General features: G+C 37.5%; 1 protein-coding gene across 1 annotated transcript; it reads left to right on the forward strand.

The window, feature by feature from the left end:
- Positions 1–3146: 3146 nt before the first annotated feature.
- On the forward strand, positions 3147–12461 carry LOC307159194 (cytochrome P450 2J2-like). Its single transcript, XM_079872411.1, has 9 exons — positions 3147–3417; positions 5044–5206; positions 5408–5557; positions 6623–6780; positions 6967–7143; positions 9994–10135; positions 10299–10486; positions 11647–11788; positions 11882–12461. The coding sequence occupies exons 1-9, from the start codon at positions 3235–3237 to the stop codon at positions 12055–12057; spliced, it is 1479 nt and encodes a 492-aa protein (XP_079728537.1). The 5' UTR covers positions 3147–3234; the 3' UTR covers positions 12058–12461.
- The last annotated feature ends 231 nt before the right edge of the window (positions 12462–12692 follow it).

Genomic DNA, 12692 nt, shown 5'->3' on the forward strand with positions numbered 1-12692 from the left:
GTCCTGCAGCACTGGACTGAGTGTGTGTGAGAGTGTGTGTGTCCCGTCTCCCTCTCTCCTCCGCTGCAGCACTAGTTAGTCAGGCAGACAGACCTGAGAAGGCTTCATTGAGAGGGAAACTGCTGCAGCACTGCGCACCTCTCTCTCTCTCTCTCTCTCTCTCTCTCTCTCTCTCTCTCTCTCTCTCTCTCTCTCTCTCTCTCTCTCTCTCTCTCTCTCTCTATCGCCAGTATTCTCTTGAGTCTTTTCTATGTCGATCTCTCACTCTCTCGCCACTCCTCTTGTGGATACAACCTGCACTCCTTATACATGCACCTTCTCTCTGCTTGGTGTCCTATCTGAAGCAATTAACACAAAAAAATATTATGACAAACACGTTATGGAAGTATTTCGGTGGGCTTTGGGCTGCATCCATTTTTGGGACCTTCATAAATCAATTCTGACAGCAGAAAACCCATATGGCATTACCAGCGACACGGGACACAGTGGGTTTGGTATGGACTTTTACAATTGAACTGAATACTTCAGTCTAACATCATTTGAGAATTTATTTCATACACAAGTTAAGGTTTGAAGGGGGGTTTGCAGTAAGGTAGAAGAGCCATTTTTGGTTCCCCAAAGAACCTTTCAGTGAACAGTTCTTTAAAGAAACACGTGAATATCATTTATTAATCTAAAGGAGCTTTTCCACTAAAGAACCTTTTGTGCAAGGGAAAGTTTCCATGGATGCTTCATGGAGGACCTTTGTTTTTAAGAGTGAACCAGTTTGGTGCATATTACGTAACTAAATAAAATTGTGACATATGGAGATTTATTTTAATATGTGCCTGGTCAGAGGATTCTCCGGCTGATTCTGGTTCCTTCCAAGGTTTCTTCTTCATAAATATCTTTTCTTGTCAATCTCCACGGTTTCGATTTCTTTAGTGTCACTATTTTCTGTAAAGTTGTTCTGAAACAATAAGTATTGCATGTGAATAGTAAAACGGACCTGGCATGATTAATACTGTAGGCATTGAAGCCGTCCTGCTCTTCACTCCACAGTCTCTTAAAATAAAGCATGTTTAAAACGCTCATTTAAAAGAACGCTCCCTCATTCCTCAGCCCCCTCCCTTTATCCAATAATGCAGCGAGAAGGAACCATGTGGAGACATGGATACAGGATTTGTGTATGTGTGTGCAAACAGGGACATTTTGTACAGAAATGGAACAAAACCGCGTAGGACCGGGACACAGAGCTGTTAGTGGAAAGGTTTCCTTTGGGATAGTCGAGCGGGGGGAGCGAGCTTCTTTTGTTTTTCGATTTCAGACAGCATCTGCAGTGTGTATCCTGGAAAGCGTGCACCTGTTCTTTCTTTTCTCTCTCTCTCTCTCTCCCATAAAATAGCTCTACATCTCTCTCCAATCCTACTGCGATCTTGCGGACGCAAGCAAAAACAGGCTTTAATGACACACACACACACCCCCTTCCAAATGTTCAAAGCTCGTAAATAAAGGAATTTGAAAATGCAAAACCAAATTTCATTTAGACACACCAGAGGAGGTGAACGTGATTTCACCGAGTACAATGTGTTCCTGGATCAACATCTTTGTTGATTCTGAAACAACATTCCAATCAACCAATCAGATATGAGGGACAAGTTCACAGTTTCTGTCCATTTTAGGGTTATGTGCTTCTACATCAGTGTTATATCATTTCCCTCTGATTTTAGGGATAACTTATGGTAGGGTTAGGTTTAGGGGTTAGGACTACATTTTCGGTCCAGAATGTTGTTTTCAAACAAACTTTGTTGATCCAGGAACATGTCTTGGCAAATTCAGGTACATATCTACACCTCGATTTTTTCCCCTCATACACAGTATTGGACATAAATATGGGTAATTGACATGAAATACATTTGCATGCACTATAATGTGACATGCTGAACTTCTAAAACATTTTAAAAACAGCAGTTTGCTCATTCTTTTATAATTATTATGCACAAAACTATTATGACCTTATGAGAGACAATATGGACAATATTTGTGAAATTTAAAAAAATTATAATAATTAGTCACTTTAAGATGATGAAGGTGATGAAAATGGAGAAATTCTAACCTAAAATGTAATATTTAGTGTAATTTAGTGCTCTGTCATGGCCACAGAACAGCAAACAAACACACACACACACACACACACACACACACACACACACACACACACACACACACACACACACACACACACACACACACACACAAATACAAAATAGATACACAAAATAGATCCCAAGAAGACCAGAATATCAATATTTCTAACCATTGTAAATATTGATATCTAAATTGTAAACAGTGTTAGGTGTAATTAATTAATAAGTAATCTAATTACTGTAATTTAATTATTTTTCCCTTGAAAAAGTTAAGTAAGGGATTACTTGAAAACTTTCAGTAAGTAATTACAGTTACTTCTGATTAAATTGCATTAAATAGGCCTACTGTATAGACAACAATTATAAAACAATAGTGGATTTAACATCAAAATTTATGTTAAAATGTATGTTTTTAATATAACCTTCTCAACACACTTTGGTCAGTTCAGGAATAACTTATGCAATTGTTTGTTTGAAAGAATCAAAAGTGCAGTTTTGTAACTGGTTGAGGTTGATATGGGGTTTAGAAATTAATTATTAATAAATGCAATACTTTTAGGGAGAGTACAGTCATCTGATTACACAGTTGAAGATGTCATTAGTAGCCTAGCTAGTAATTAATTACTTTTTTAGAGTAACTTACCCAACACTGGATAGTGACCACTGAAATGTCATGGTAAGTAAGATTTACAACAAGCCTAAACATTAGGCTAAATTCCCCTGGCAGATAAAACAGGTTAAAAAACAAACAATCGACCTCAAGGAGACCAGAATACCAATAGGCCTATATCTAACAATTTTAAATATATCAATATATCTAAATTGTAAAACTCCTTACAGTTAATGTAATAGCCTATCATAATTATATAAATATTAATATTACTGTTTTTGGTAACTTACAGTTTTACCTTTGTCACTGGCTTTGAGTCAACAGTTTTCTTCCAATGGTCGTGTCGTTTACTTTCTTTAATTCATTCATTCCTTCATTCGAGTTGTTTGGCTTCACGGGCTTCACTGGTCTTCACTGGTCTCGCAGTGATGCAGTCTGGTAAGATTGACGCGTGAACTTGAATGGACTTTGGAAGCAAACTCTGCCCAAATCACCACCATGCTTTTGATGTCATTACTGGATGTTTTGGATGTCAAGAGTTTTTTGGTTCTTCTTCTCGTATCGTTACTCATTTTTGATTTCTGGAAGAGTAAGAATGCGCCGAACTTTCCACCAGGACCATGGGCTTTTCCGTTTCTTGGCAACGTTTTAATCGATTTCAACTATCGTGCGATGGATGAGGTGGGCTAAGTTTCAATCTTATTTCTTTCACACACGTTAAAGAATAGCTGATAAAGACTCTTTCTGAAGCCGTGCTGATGTTATACTCGTAATGTCAATATATCAGCCTGGCTCAATCTGACAGAGACAACAATAACGCTTTTTGCCAGACAGTTACACGATAGACTTTAGAGCAGTTGCGCTGAAAACAACCATGAAACACTGATTTTTTTACTTTGAGTTAGTTTGTTGGGGTTGAAGTGTTTCTAAGTCATCACACACGCCCTTGTTTGTTTACACACGTTGTTTTGTGCAGTATTAGCGAAACGATTCCCTCGACACTGACAGTATAGGCCTAAACAATTTCACGATCTGAAAACTCATACAAAGAGCGAATTGTTATACAACAGAGGAACCGCAAATTGAACCTAATGTAACTCTTTGCAGCTGGACGCTATTGCAATTCATTTGCATTGTGTCATTGTGGTAAGTAACCCTTGTGAAAAACAAGCACCCTTAATTGTGTTCACATCAAATCATGAAGTAGCCTACTGTACTATACTGTAAAAACTGTACTTGCAGATAACATAATATCTACATATACATGAATTAAATAAAAGGCCACTTAAAAAGATTACAGCTTCATGATTGCGTAATACTTCTTAAGTGCGCTTTGTTATTATTTCAATTAAAAGATTTAGGTTACATTTTATGTTACAAATAAAAAAAAATTTTTATTTTGGGGATATTTAATTTTATTTTATCAATCAATACATTCCACTAGAAACAAACCTTGTTGTATTATTTTAATTTAATACTGTGAAGCTGCTTTGATACAATCTGTATTGTGAAAAGCGCTATACAAATATACTTGACTTGACTTGACTTGACATTTTATTTTAAGGTGTCTGTGTTGCAGTGTAATTATACATTTAAGTAATACTAATTAACAACATGCACTTATAGGGTTAGGGTATGGTTAATGTTAGTTGCATGTAATTATACACAATTTATAGTAATTACTATAGTAACGACATGTAACGTGTAACAATGACATTGTAAAATAGTGTTACCAAGTTTTACTTTGAGTACATTTAAAATCAGTCTTAATCTATTAACTGCAGTGTGTTATTCAGTATTTATTATTAGTACATATTTTATATGTACAGTGCTAAATTGCAATGTTATCATTGAAAATGTGTCATTACAAATATATTTAAACACATGACATACAAGTTTCATTTGAAATGTGTAATGTTTTGTTGGAATCAATTATTGGATCATGGATCTCATTGCAGTTTACTGAAACTAGAAGAAATACGCAAAATCAAAACATGAGAAAAACTACAGAGCAGTAACATAAAAGTTAACTTAAAACCAGATGCTAAACATATGAAACATAGGGCTATATATGCAAAGTGATAATAATAACTAAACTAGATAGGTATGAAGATAATCAAAACCATAGAAAAACAAGAAATGAAAAGAGACAGTATGGGACAAAATAACGTCAAAATAAGAGTCCATAGAAAATAAAAATAAATATAAATAAAGATCCTACCAAAAAAAAGCACTCTAAAGTTCAGCTAATTGTATTTAAAGAAATTCAAACTATATACATTTTAATTTAATTTGTTTATCATGCAGGTGGCTGCCAAATTTGGCAACATTTTCAGCCTCAGAATGGGTTATGACAAGATTGTGCTGGTATCTGGGTATGAATGGGTAAAGGAGGTTTTGGTGACACAAGGAGACTACTTTCTGGACCGGGCCATATCTCCTCTTCTTCAAGAAGTATTTCAAGGAAATGGTGAGTCTAGTGTTTCTTATGTCAGAATTATAGATTAGAGCCACAACCAGTTTACCTGAATCTAAACATCGAAACCCAGTCACTCAACGATAAAGTACTCTTGTAAAGGTTTTTGTTTTTCAAATCCAGTGAATTATGAGGCTGCAAGCCATCAAGCTGGCAAATTGTTTAAAATAACCTTGATTTTTATGAACTTTCCAGGTATTTCTATGAGCAGTGGATACAACTGGAGGAAGCAGCGGCATTTTACTGCCTCTCACCTGAAGGCCTTTGCTGAAGACAAAAATGCTTTGGAGCTTCACATTCAACAAGAATGCATCTTTCTGTGTCAGACCTTTGAGGAAGAACAAGGTGTGATGCTATATTTGCCCCTGTTTCTGGGACTGTTTGCCAAATCCACTGCTTAGTTAGTTGCTGGTTATGAAGGTAAAAGGGTAGCAAAACTCGAGAGCACGTACACTTGAATTTGAGTACAATAAATATTCGTACTTGTACGCTAACATTTACACTCACAGCTCCAATGTGAAAACCTGTAAAATAAAAATCTGAAGTTAAATGTTGAAATTTGAACTCGCAGACAATAGTCACAAACCTGTATTCTGAATTTGAAGCTGCAGACAAGTAGTCACAAATGTGTAAAATTCCATTCACAAAAATACAATGACAGACACAAACTTGTAATATATATATTTGCATTTAATCTTACATTCACATTCGCAGTACAACCTCAATTAGGCACTTGCAACTTCTCAAATCAGTCACTGCAATTTCAAATTTCGCGCCTTGACTTTTGCTACTCTTTTCGCAATATATTAGATGCAAAACTAACTTGTGCACTTGAAACTCAGTGGTGGCGAGAGAGGATGTCGTGTTTTTGAAGCCAAAAGATTTTTATTAAATCATTAAATTCACATTTTTTTTATTATTTCTAGTTTAAAACATATATTCCATGTCATAATTAAAGTAAATTTCCCAATGAGTTGAGTCCGAGTGAGAATAAGTTTATATAATATATCAATCGGCAACTTTGTTTGTTAACAACACACTCACAAAGCTCAGTAACAAGTCTTAAAGGTACAATTCACACAACTTAAAATACTGCCTTTTTACTCACTTTTATATTGTTCCAGTCATCAGTATGCTGCTCTTTTTTTCTGTCAAACACCAAACGGTATTTTTTTATAGCATTTTCATGCAGTTCTTTTCCGTGCATAGTGATTCATAGTGTTTCTCAAGCTACAAAAATAAATAATATATGATACATATTCTCCACTTTGTTTTCGAACAGGCATGTCATGTTGGTTATGACACAAACTACAACCAATGGCATTTTTGTGTCAACGATTAATGCAATTAAGTTTTGAGAGATTTGAGACATTACCCATTCTTTGCTTATAACAATATTATCCTTGACAGGATGCCCTTTCAATCCTCATGACACTCTAAACAATGCCACTGCTAATGTAATTGGATGTTTTGTGTTTGGGAAGCGTTTTGACCACAACTTCACTGACTTCCAGAACCTACTTCTAAATTCAGACTCCATGTTCATAGAAAATATTCCACAAATTCAGGTACTTTTTCACTGTTCCTTCTCTGAAATATGGAGGTTTCATTTTTCCCCAAATACACTTATTTGACCTATTCATAAATTATTAGACAGTATATTGTTTACCAGTGCTTACTAGCTTTTAGTTTGAATCAGATTATGTGAAATAAGTTGATGTTAATGCAAAATTTCTGTTTTAATATATTTTTAGTTTTATAATGCATTTCCTGGGCTTGCCGAACGTTTCTATGGCTCACATAAAACTATTCAATCAAACTACACAAAGCTAACAGCCTTCATTAAGAAACAAATTGAGAAACAAAAGAAGGATTGGGATCCTTTTGATCATCGTGATTTCATAGATGCCTACATTGGAGAGATCGATAAGGTAAGATAATGAAGACTTTTCACTCTTTCACTTGCAAGCATCATAACTTCATATTTTTTCATTCAAAGTCAACATTAAATGGCGTTCACAACCCATGTTAGGAGCTGAAAATATAGAGAAAGGAAAGGAAAGTCACTGTAAATGTAAAACAAAGTTATATGTTGTTATATCAAAAAGGTTATATTTTTGATCAAAGATTACAAAGTCAGACAAACATTTTCTTTTGTTATGGACATGCATGAATTGTGTACACTAAAAACAGGAACATGCATAAAGAAAATGATATTGATTTCATGATTGATATTCATTAGTTTGAATATCAACCATGAGCTCAACTACAGTAGTGCCCAAAAAGTGATGTCCGGCCCAGGAAAATTGACATCTTCACCCTTTCAAATATTATTAACAATTTGCTAACAATTTGCTAAAAATTAATAAAAAAACAAGAGAGAACCAGCTAAATATTAATAACTCATTATTTTGTAGTAAATCTATGTTTTTCCTGTGAGTTCTATTCATTTTTTTATTTGTATAATAAAATAAAACCTTACACTGCCTCAACCCAGCAACCGGAGGAAAAGCCAAATCCTGGTGCTCCCAACCAAGTCCGATGGTCCCAGAGCTTGTGGTCCTGGAGGACCCGACTCTGGTGGTCTCAACTCCGGAGGTCCTAGAGATCCTAAGTCTGGTATTCTCTGAGGACCCGTCTCCTGTGGTCCCAAGTCCAGTGGTCCCTGCTCATCCAGCTGTACCAGAGCTGCCCGCTTTCCCAGTCACGGCCAAGGAGGCCATCCTTTCCATCTATACCACTGCCCTCCTGTGTGTTTAGGCCACACACACTTCCCTCCTTGCTCCGTGCACTCCAGCCCCTGAGCTGCCAGAATCTGCCTCAACCCAGCAAGCGGAGGAGAAGGAGGGTTTCTCTCGCTTCCCGAATCCTGGGACTCCCAACTCCAGTGGTCCCAGAGCTCATACGTCCCATGGTCCTGGAGGACCCGACTCTGGTAGTCCCATTTCCAGTGGTCCCAGAGCTCCTAAGTCCGGTGATCCTAGAGGACTTGAGTCTGTTGGTCGGAATCCACCAGAAATCCAGAAACCTAGTGGATCTGGAGGACCTGACTTTGGTGGTCCCAAGTCTTGTGGTCCCTGCTCATCCAGCCGTACCAGAGCCGCCTGCTCTCCCAGTCACAGCGAAGGAGGCCATCCTTTCCCGCTATAACACTGCCCTCCAGTGTGTTTGGGCCACACACACATCACTCCTGGCTCCTTCCACTCCAGCCCCAGAGCCGTCAGATTCTGCCTCAACCCAGCAAGCTGAGGAGAAGGAGGGTTCCTCTCGTTTTCCAAATCCTGGTACTCCCAACTTTGGTGGTCCCAGAGCTCATAAGTCCCATGGTCCTACAGGACCCGACTCCGGTGGTCCCAAATCCAGTGGTCCCAGAGCTCCTAAGTCCGGTGGTCCCGGAGGACCCATCTCCAGTGGTCCCAAGTCCAGTGATCCTAGAGGACTTGAGTCTGGTGGTCCGAAATCCAGTGGTCCCAGAGGACCCGTCTTCAGTGGTCTTAAGTCCGGTGGTCCTGGAGGAACTGAGTCTGGGGTTCCAAATCCAGTGAACCTGAAGGACCTGTCTTCAGTGGTCTCAAGTCTTATGGTCCCTGCTCATCCAGCCGTACCAGAGCCGCCTGCTTTCCCAGTCACAGCGAAGGAGGCCATCCTTTCCCACTATACAGTAGCACTGACCTCCAGTGTGTTTGGGCCACACACACGCCACTCTTGGCTCCTTCCACTCCAGCCCCAGAGCCGCCAGATTCTGCCTCAACCAATGGTCCTGGAGGACCCGACTCTTGTGGTCCCAAATCCAGTGGTCCTAAAGGACCCGACTCCGGTGGTCCCGGAGCTCCTAAGTCCGGTGGTCCCGGAGGACCTGTCTTCAGTGGTCTCAAGTCTTGTGGTCCCTGCTCATCTGGCCGTACCAGAGCCGCCTGCTTTCCCAGTCACAGTGAAAGAGGCCATCCTTTCCATCCTGCCCTATACCTACTACATCGGCCCTGCCACCCTTGGGGCAGTCCTCTTTATGTGATTACACTTCCTTACCCTCTGTCCCAACCTGCCAAAGCCTGAACAGCCTGGTGAGGTTGTCTGCCCTGGGATAACTGTCTCTCCTCTGCACTTTGGTCTGTCTTGTGTCTTGTTTTATGTTTGAGCACATGGTGAATGAAAGTTTATTTGCCATGTGCTTTTCTGTCTTGTCTTGTGTATTTGTGTGAGCACATGGCTTCTGTCATGTTTCTTTGCCATGGATTTTTGTTTGTTTCTGTGTGCCATGTGTCCTTCTCATGTCTCTCATCTTGGCTCTGCCCTCTTGTTACCTTTTTATTAGTTAATTTGCCTCACCTGCTCTCTTTCGTTACCTTCCTCATTTCCTTCCCTATTTAATCTTTCTGTGCTCTCTGTCCTGTGCCAGTTCATTATGGTTGTTTCCTATTGTGGATGTTCCCACGTGGTAGTTTTGGTTCTTCTTTTTGTTTGTTTTTGGCACCTAAATAAAGTCCATTATCATTTACTCTGCGCCCGAGTCCTCGCCTCTTCCCTTCACCCAAACCTGTCAAGTTTGCCTGTTTTTTGCCAGGGTTTTTGCCAACCCTATTGTCAGAGAAATACCTTAACCAAGTTCAGTTTAAAAAATCTATATTACTTTCCTCATATTTTGATGGTTTAATCAAACTTGTAGGGTCATAAAAAGTTTTTTTAGGACTACTACTACTACTACTGTTTTATGCTTTGATTGAATTCTTGGAACTGAATATTAAATCTGGTCACGTGTTGTCTAAATCATGGCTTTGTTTTAGAGAAGGAAGGATACAGAGGCTGCTTTCACTGTGGAAAATCTTTCCTGTCTCACTGTGGACCTGTTGAAGGCTGGGACACAGACCATGAGTGACACCCTACGACAGGCTTTACTTCTAATGATCAAGTACCCCAAAGTCCAAAGTAAGTGAACTTGAAAACATCTATTTTGTGATGTCGCTATTGAAATTTATATTAATAGACTTAATATATTTCATGAAGTCAATTTAAGTAATCACAATATATGGTCTGTGGTTGTTAACATAGCCACTGTATGCAGCTGTATGATTGTTGTAATTCTTCATAGAGAAAGTTCAAGATGAGATCGACTGCGTAATTGGGAAGTCTCGGCAGCCATGTTTGGTAGACAGAGCCAGTATGCCTTACACAAACGCAGTTATTCATGAAACTCAGAGAGTGAGCAACATCTTACCTCTGATTGCTCCCCGTCTGACAAGTCGAGACTCTGTGCTGGCTGGATACTTCATTCCTAAAGTACTTCTTCTCTAGTTTTGTACTATTGTTGTAGTGAAATTTGGTATGGTTGCACTTCTTGGATTTTTTTGTCCTTTGGATTAATTGCTTTTGCTTATATTTTTTGCTTTGGGTAATTTGTAAATTGCATTGGGAACATACTGCATATTTGAACAAGGTTTGTAAGGAACAGTGTTCAAATGTGCTTAAAGAGCCTGATTAAATCTGTAGTTTGAAAACCCCTGATATAGGTTAATGCTTTTTGTAAAAAAGGACGATAACACTTTATTTTAAGGTGACATAGTTGCACGTTACTACATGTACTTACTATAGAAATAACAGTAAATTATGCATAATTACAAGTAACTAACCCTAAACAAAACCCTAACCCAACTGTAACTCTAGTAAGTACATGTAATTAATTACTCACTTATTTGAGTAAGTACAATGTAACTACTTCACCTTAAAATAAAGTGTAACCAAAAGAAGTTTGCTTAATTATATTGAATGTTTGTAGTGTTTTACAAATCTTAAAAGTACATTTTAAATAACTGTACTTGCAGTTAATATGATACGTAAAGATACTACACTATCATGACTGTTCTTTAAAACACTTAAGTACACTTTTAAAAAGTCTACATTTACATTTTACACTTTTTAAATCATGTTTTACATTTTTAAATCATGTTTTAGTAATCTTTTGTCCTGTTTTAAAGAAGTACACTTGTGTGACTAACATACTAAAGTAAATGTAAAGTCCAAATTATTTAAATACACACAATTTTCAATAGAAATTACCGGTACATTAAAGTATGTTTTAGTTTAGCATAATTTCTGGTCAGTACATTTGGCAGTACATTGACTTTAACCATTTCAAAGACAATAGAAATAATTATGAAATTACATATAAAAATGTACTTAAGTAAGCCAAAAAAAGCACTCTAAAGTTCAGTTACTATTTATTATGAATTTAAATTAATATATATATATATTTTTAATTGCAAACAACATGAATATAAGAAGTATATTCTTTTAAAGCATATTATTTCCGTAATAAATACTTTTTAAATGTACGCTAAAGTTTACTTTTTTTCACAATGGACTGTATTTACAGATATGAAAGTTTTGCTGTTATTAATTGTAATTATATGAGTATGTTTCTCTGTTTCCTTTCACACAAGGGCACAATGGTGATTTGTAATCTCGGCTCTGTGCTGAAAGATTCATCACAATGGGAAAAACCAGATCAGTTTTATCCTGAGCACTTCCTAGATGACCAAAGGAATTTCAGGAAACGGGAAGCATTTTATCCATTTTCTGCAGGTAGTCTTTTATTGTATTTCGCTCACACTTACTGATGATGTTTAATGTAAGACGATGTGTGCATACGTGTATCCTGCCTTTAAACTTCTCCAGGGAAAAGGTCATGTCTTGGTGAGCAGCTGGCACGGAATACACTGTTCCTGTTCTTCACTTCACTCCTCCAGAGGTTCTCATTCTCACCTCCTGAAGGACCAGAACCTTGCCTCGGATCCCAGGAAAAGGTCAAGACGCCCCCTAAACCCTTCCAGATCTGTGTGTCATTACGTTGATAGGAACAATAGGAATTACAACTGAGTTCTATTAATAGATTTTATGCTAATTCATGCAGTAAAATGCAGTCAACATGCAGTAGCCATAGTGTTTATATCGGGTAATATATCTATGCATTAGAATGAATTTGATTCTGTTCAGAGATTCTTTTGATGGAAATAGTGATGAAGGCTTGTACATTTCTCTATTAAACATCTATGTACAAGGACTTATTCATGTCAATGTTGTGATCATTTTTTATTTTATTTAGAATGCAAAATGCTAATTACAGTGCAAATGTGAATATGAGGTTGTTCCAACTGATGTAAGATCCAGTTTATTCCCCGGATATTAAAATGTGAAGTCTGTGAGCAAAAAAGCGTTTGTGATCAAGCATTTCATCTTCTTACATTAATATTGGTGGAAGAAAAAACCCCTGTTGACTTATTTTGACTCCACATTTTCCATGCATTTCAGTTTTTCGGTTATGTTGTTTTGGCTTTATTACAATTTCCTTTACGCACACACACACACACACACACATATATAGTCATATATATATATATATATATACATACATACAGTATATAGATACACATATAAATAAAGATATTGTATATATGTGTGTGTGTGTGTGTGTGTGTGTGTGTGTAGA

The sequence above is a fragment of the Squalius cephalus genome, assembly GCF_949319135.1.
Source record: "Squalius cephalus genome assembly, chromosome: 5".
Lineage (NCBI taxonomy): Eukaryota > Metazoa > Chordata > Actinopteri > Cypriniformes > Leuciscidae > Squalius > Squalius cephalus.